The sequence below is a fragment of the Diceros bicornis genome, chromosome 19, assembly GCF_020826845.1.
Source record: "Diceros bicornis minor isolate mBicDic1 chromosome 19, mDicBic1.mat.cur, whole genome shotgun sequence".
Classification (NCBI taxonomy): Eukaryota; Metazoa; Chordata; class Mammalia; order Perissodactyla; family Rhinocerotidae; genus Diceros; species Diceros bicornis.
The window spans coordinates 52,583,907-52,589,906 of NC_080758.1; the positions used below are offsets into that span (position 1 = coordinate 52,583,907).

Sequence of the window (6,000 nt, forward strand, 5' to 3'; positions counted from 1 at the left end):
GGGAAAAATAAATAAATAAATAAAATTAAAGGCAAAAAAAAAAAAATTGGCAAAGGACCAGAATAGACTTTTTCCAATGAAGACATACTAGTGGCCAATAGGTGTATGAAAAGGTGTTTGGCATCACTAATCAGGGAATGCAAATCAAAACCACAATGAGCTATCACTTCACACCTGTTAAGATGGAGATTATCAAAACAACTAAAGGTGGCAAATGTTGGTGAGGATGTGGAGAAAAGAAACCCTTGTGGGAATGTAAACTAGTACAGCCATTATGGAAAACAGTATGGAGATTCCTCCAAAAATGAAAACTAGCACATGATCCAACAATCCCACTTCTAGTATATACCCACAGGAATTGGAATCAGGGTCTCAGCGAGATACCTGCACTCTAATGTTCATTGCAGCTAATTTACAATAGCTAAGACACGGAAGTAACCTAAATGTCACTGATGGATGAAAGGATAAAGAAATGGAATATTAGTCAACCTTGAAAAAAGAAGCAACTCCTGCCATTTTTGACAACATGGATGGACCTGGAAGACATTAGGCTAAGTGAAATAAGGCAGACAGAGAAAGGCAAATACTCACTTATATGTGGAAACTAAAATAGTTAAACTCATACAAGCAGAGGTTAGAATAGTGGTTGCCAGGGGTTGGGAGGATGGAGAATTTGGGAGCTGATGGTCAAAGGATACAAAGTTTTAGTTATCAAGATAAATAAGTTCTGGAGATATAGGCTACGACATAGTGCCTACAGGTAACAAGACTGTATTGCATACATCACATTTGCTAATAGAGTAGATATTAAGAGATCTTACCACAGAATAATAGTAATAAAGGAGGTGAGAGAAAACTTTGGGAGGTGATGGATATGTTTGTGGCCTTGATGGTGGTGACAGTCTCAAGGGTGTATACTTATGTCCTAATTCATCAAGCTGTGTATGGAAAAGTATGACATCATCGTTGATTCTTCTGCATCTTGAAATACGCCGTGTCCTCATCACATGAGAAAATTTTGTAACTATATATGGGGACAGATGTTAACTGGGCTTATTGTGCTGATCATTTCGACATATACTCAAACATTGAATCATTAAGTTGTACCCCTGAAACTAATATAATGTTGTATGTCAACTTTACCTCAATTAAAAAAACACAACAGACAAAATGATTTGAATATTGTAAAGGAGTTCAGTGAATCCTTGAAACTGCCCCACTCCTATATGGGAGTTACAGGAAGCAGAGAGGATGAAGGAAGATGGAAGAAAGTTGTACAAAAGAGTATTCAAATTAAAATCATTTGAGTTGCTATCAGCTCCTTGTGGCAGAGTTGTGTGAGCCCTGATCTTCTTTCACATTTATCCTGGAAAAGCATACTTTCAGATCCAACCCATAATAGTTCATCATTTGCTCTAATACGAAAATCTCAACTTAATAAATAAAACCAAAACCATCCCTTATGTATGAATAAAGTTAGTGAACTTTACAGAGAAAAGAGCATATTTGCACAATCTCAATAAAGGAAACAGAAGAACTGAATGATGATCGAGTCTCAGTCAAGCTTATCTTTGAAAGCCAGTGAAGCCAGGATATCTTTTCAAGGATGTGTGTAGAGCTGTCAGCCTTGGAAGATAGAAATAGTGGCCTCCTCTAGAGCAAAGGACAGGCTTGCTTACTGCCCAATATAATAGAAATAACACCCCTCCCTGGGGCAAAGGTCAGCAGACTTCCTGCCCATTATCAAAGATTTGAGTTCCTTAAGCTCTGAGTTCTTGCAACCCTCTGCATGTCACCTGGCCCACTGTGTATCACCCTGTAGGAAGTGGGATTTAGTGAACTGGTGCAAATGTTGATACTCTGGCCACTAGTATTGTTGTGTCATTAAGTCCTTTGTCTCTGACCCATGGGTCTAGTTTCTTTTGCCAGCATCTATAAGACCATGGTAAGCTGACTTATTAGCTTGCAGATAAGGTAAAATATCATACCTTTCACGGTTCCTGACAAGCCCTTAATGTAACTAGTACTCTTAGGAACAGAGAGCTATCCAGAACAATATGTATGAATATTCTTCATCGAAGACTTCATGCAACCAAAACTTTAATAAGTCTCTCTGATCTCTTTTATTTCTACCCCAAGTAGAAGGAGAGGCACCAAACTATTACAGACCTAGGGCTTGTGCAAGCCACCTGGAGACCTAGTGATCAGAAACTTCCCATGGGGAGCAAAGACAGATGGGCATATTTCCAAAATGGACACATATGCCTCCTTATCATCCAAAAGACAGTACATTATCTTAATTTATGATGATTTCATTCACTAAAATCTTGTGATGGGCCAAAGATGCACATCTAAGAAGAGTGAGACACATGGCAGTTGTAAGCAGATTAACACATTTGGTGAATATCAAACACTGAACTAAACAGTGTTCTAATCTATTATAAGGTACAACAAATTTAATTAGGTCAATTAAATGATCTTTAATGGTATGCCTGATTATTACTCTGCAATAATAAACAAGAAACTCATGTAAATAACTATAATTGGTCTTACTTTAAAATATAATAGTCAAGACTGTTTGAGATAAGCTGGAGAGAAGGAAGGGGAGAAATAGATAAAAGTTAGCTGCTCTGAAGCCACTCTCAAGACCCCTGGATCTACATGTAACCCAGGAGATCGAGGCAGATGGCTGTGTGCCTAGATCCTCCTGCACTGTGCTTCTCAGGGATGTCACGGAGTTGAAGCAGCTTCCTAAATCATGTTTACACGTCCATGTGTACAATACCCCTGACCATGGGGAAGAAACACCATTCAATCATCCTTTACACCCCTCTAATTAACAATTAGATTTCAGAATCATTGTATCATTACATGATAATTTATTCTTCAAACCTGTAGGATGCCAAGCTAAAAGAAAATCAAATTTCAATGGCTTCTTTTCTTTGAAGGACCAAGATGTTCTTTCACACTTGGAATCCGGATTAGAGGATAAATCCATCAAATCAATGGAAACAAGTTATGAAATGGACAGAGGGATATTTCATTCATATATACACAGTTTGTACTGTGGCAAAAATAGAGTTATATTTTAAAAAATTAGAATTTCTTGAAATTTTAGAGATTTTAAAGACTTTGTTCTGCTTATACTCCCTTTGGTTTACCAATTCAAACTCACTCTTTAATGGGCATTTCTAGCATTGAGTGCTAATAACAGCAGCTTTTTTAAATTCTTATTTTTCCCAGGTCAAACACCAAGGGTAGAGGTCATCAAAAGATCAAGTCTAATCTACCTACGGGTGTGGCAGCCTTAACTATGGATGTTCAAGCCAGACATTGCCAGAAGAACTACATCTCTTCACCCATAGGTGAGTTTTTACTAGTAATCACAGAAACTTAGGGATATCAAAGGAAATTTTTTATTAAGAACCCAAGTTATAGATTCCTCTCTTAGGTTCATTACTTTGAATTTTTGACTCAAATCATATATATCGATTGGACCATGTTCAATTCTATGATCTTTAGAAGATGCAACCTACAGCTGAAGAGAAACAGATACAACACCAATATCTTATCCTCTCTGAAGCCAAACTGAGAGCCCCTGGAGTCAGAAGTTTCCAAGAAAAGAAAAAGTCATCCATCTTCGGAAGAGAGACAGTAGAGGTTAGCCAAACATTCAACTTTAAATTGTTAACATGACTTGTTAGAATGTGATGGAGCACACCTTCTAAGTTTCATGATTTTTCTCCAGAATATTGAGATGGATGACCTTGAAGTCCAGTTTCCCCATAAATGTATTTATTCCATGATAAAATTAATTTCCCTATAATTACCATGAAAATGTTACGTCGTAGTCTCTGACTAAAAGGAAACAAAGCAAATTGAGCAGTTGAATAACAGTGTAATTAATTCCATACAAGGATCTTTACTGCAGCGTTATGTATAATAGTGAAACTGGATGTAATCCCATTTCTATCAAAGAAGAAGTAAACAGATTATGGTATTCCTGTTCTTTGGAATACCTCTAAAACATCTAAAATGGTAAGTTAGAATGATGTGCACTGATAAGGGGAGACGTCTATGATATATGATTTGGGAAACAGCAAATTGCAAAACGACGTAGTTATATAATTTATGTTAAAATACTTTATGTGTATTTATAAATTCATAGGAAATTTCCAGAAGAATAAACCCCACCCTGTTAACAATAGTGGCTTCTGAGTAGGGGAGTGAGTTTCAGGGAAGGGGATGAAAGGGGTGGGTTTCACTTTATATAGATCTGTGTACTTTGACTTTTTTTACAATATGTATTTCTTTCATAATTAGAAAAATGAGTGATGTAACCATTTGGTGCAGGGCAACAGTATTATGTTCACCAGTCTCTGTACTGTATGTTACTGCACAGCACGGACTGTAGGAGAAAGCCCAGAGGAGCAATGAAGACAAAGAAGACATGACACCTGCAAAAAGTCAGTGGAGTATTTCTACGTAACAAACCTTCCAGGTGAGTGACGGTCAGTATCTTCCACTGATCCAGCTCTCACAATAAACCTAGAACATGCCCAAGGTAAGCTGGAGGACTACGCCCCACTAGTCCATTCCCTGCCCAGGGCCTGTTTGTGCAGGGTGACTGCCATCAAGCAGACAATGGACTCAGGATGGAGCATGTGCCTTTGGGGAGGCTGGTAGAGAGGGACAAAGTGGAACACCAGCTAAGTGCACACACCTGAGAGGTGGAGTTCCAGGAGGAGACTCAAAATGTACCAAGAAACTGCGTGAAGGGAGCTACTCGACCTCTCTGAGCCTCAGTGTCCCCCCCTGTAAAATGGGGATGACAGGCCTACTTCACAGACCTGTTGGGGAAGATACATAAAAGTGCCTGTGACAGCCAGTGTCCATATTATTAACAAAGCCGTCTCCGACTTCAGAATAATCAATGAAAAGAATAATGTTGATGAGACCAAAGACGAGATGCTCAGCTTCATAACAGCCCCAGCAGCATGAGAGTGAGAGGAGCTCCGAGTAAGCAAGGTTCTTCACAGCTCCACTAGAGAGGATGAACATGGGCTACACCAGGATAAGTGGCTGTTGTACAGTGACTCGTGTAGTGAGGGTGGGTCCCTAAAGACACTGAAATCCAGTTACACACAGTGGCTCCTAGGAAACAACTAAAAGCAATCAACGCAGCAGATAGGAATAGGAAGGGGGCGAGCAGAGGAGGGTCAGAGCCACAAAATCTGAAGGAAGACACTGAACCACGATGAGTTCCCAGCTCTGTCAACAGCTGCTGTGGTGGCACCAGGAGATCAAACGTCTGAGACAGCCATTGTGGGGACTGCTGGGAGCAGAGTGTTCACTGCAGCCACACCCCAACAGCAGTACATCGGAGCACACACACCCTGAGACTTTCCTCTCCATTAATCCTTGTTTAAAGATGATGAGGGCCGGCCCCGTGGCTTAGCAGTTAAGTGCATGCGCTCTGCTGCTGGCGGCCTGGGTTCAGATCCTGGGCGCGCACCAATATGCTGCTTCTCCGGCCATGCTGAGGCCGCGTCCCACGTACAACAACTAGAAGGATATGCAGCTATGACATACAACTATCCACTGGGGCTTTGGGGGGAAAAAATAAATAAATAAAATCTAAAAAAAAAAAAAAGACTTAAAAAAAAATAAGATGATCAATATCCTCATGTTACAATGTCTCTTTCCAACCCTTGTGGACGAGTGTAATCAGAACCCCCTGAAGAAGGCACAGGCCAGAATAGGATGGAACACTGGGGCCTGGGGGAGTCGCACTGCACCTGACCACACAGACTATCACCCGGGCCTATTGAACACAAGAGAAGAACTCAAGGATGTGGTCTAATGAGAATTCCCCATCTTGCCACATTCAGAGACACTACAGAGTTTCTCTTCCATTCTTTACAAAAATGTTAAAGAATTCATGTGTCATTAATTCATAAAGGGGCAAATTCTTGACAAAGTGACAGGGTCTAGATTCCA

General features: G+C 40.0%; 1 protein-coding gene across 19 annotated transcripts in view; it reads left to right on the top strand.

Moving 5' to 3' along the window:
- The window catches only part of LOC131418750 (ral-GDS-related protein-like), a 122,973-nt gene extending 117,837 nt beyond the window's left edge, over positions 1–5,136 (top strand). For 4 of the 19 annotated variants that reach the window (XR_009223006.1, XR_009223007.1, XR_009223009.1 and 1 more), the window contains 3 exons: positions 3,244–3,365; positions 3,523–3,660; positions 4,403–5,134. Coding sequence is in view for 2 of the 19 variants with exons in the window: in XM_058563389.1 (XP_058419372.1) it covers positions 3,244–3,365; positions 3,523–3,542 (142 nt within the window). In the remaining 17 variants the exon portion in view is untranslated. The other 15 variants (XR_009223013.1, XR_009223010.1, XR_009223012.1 and 12 more) reach the window with 8 other exon arrangements.
- The last annotated feature ends 864 nt before the right edge of the window (positions 5,137–6,000 follow it).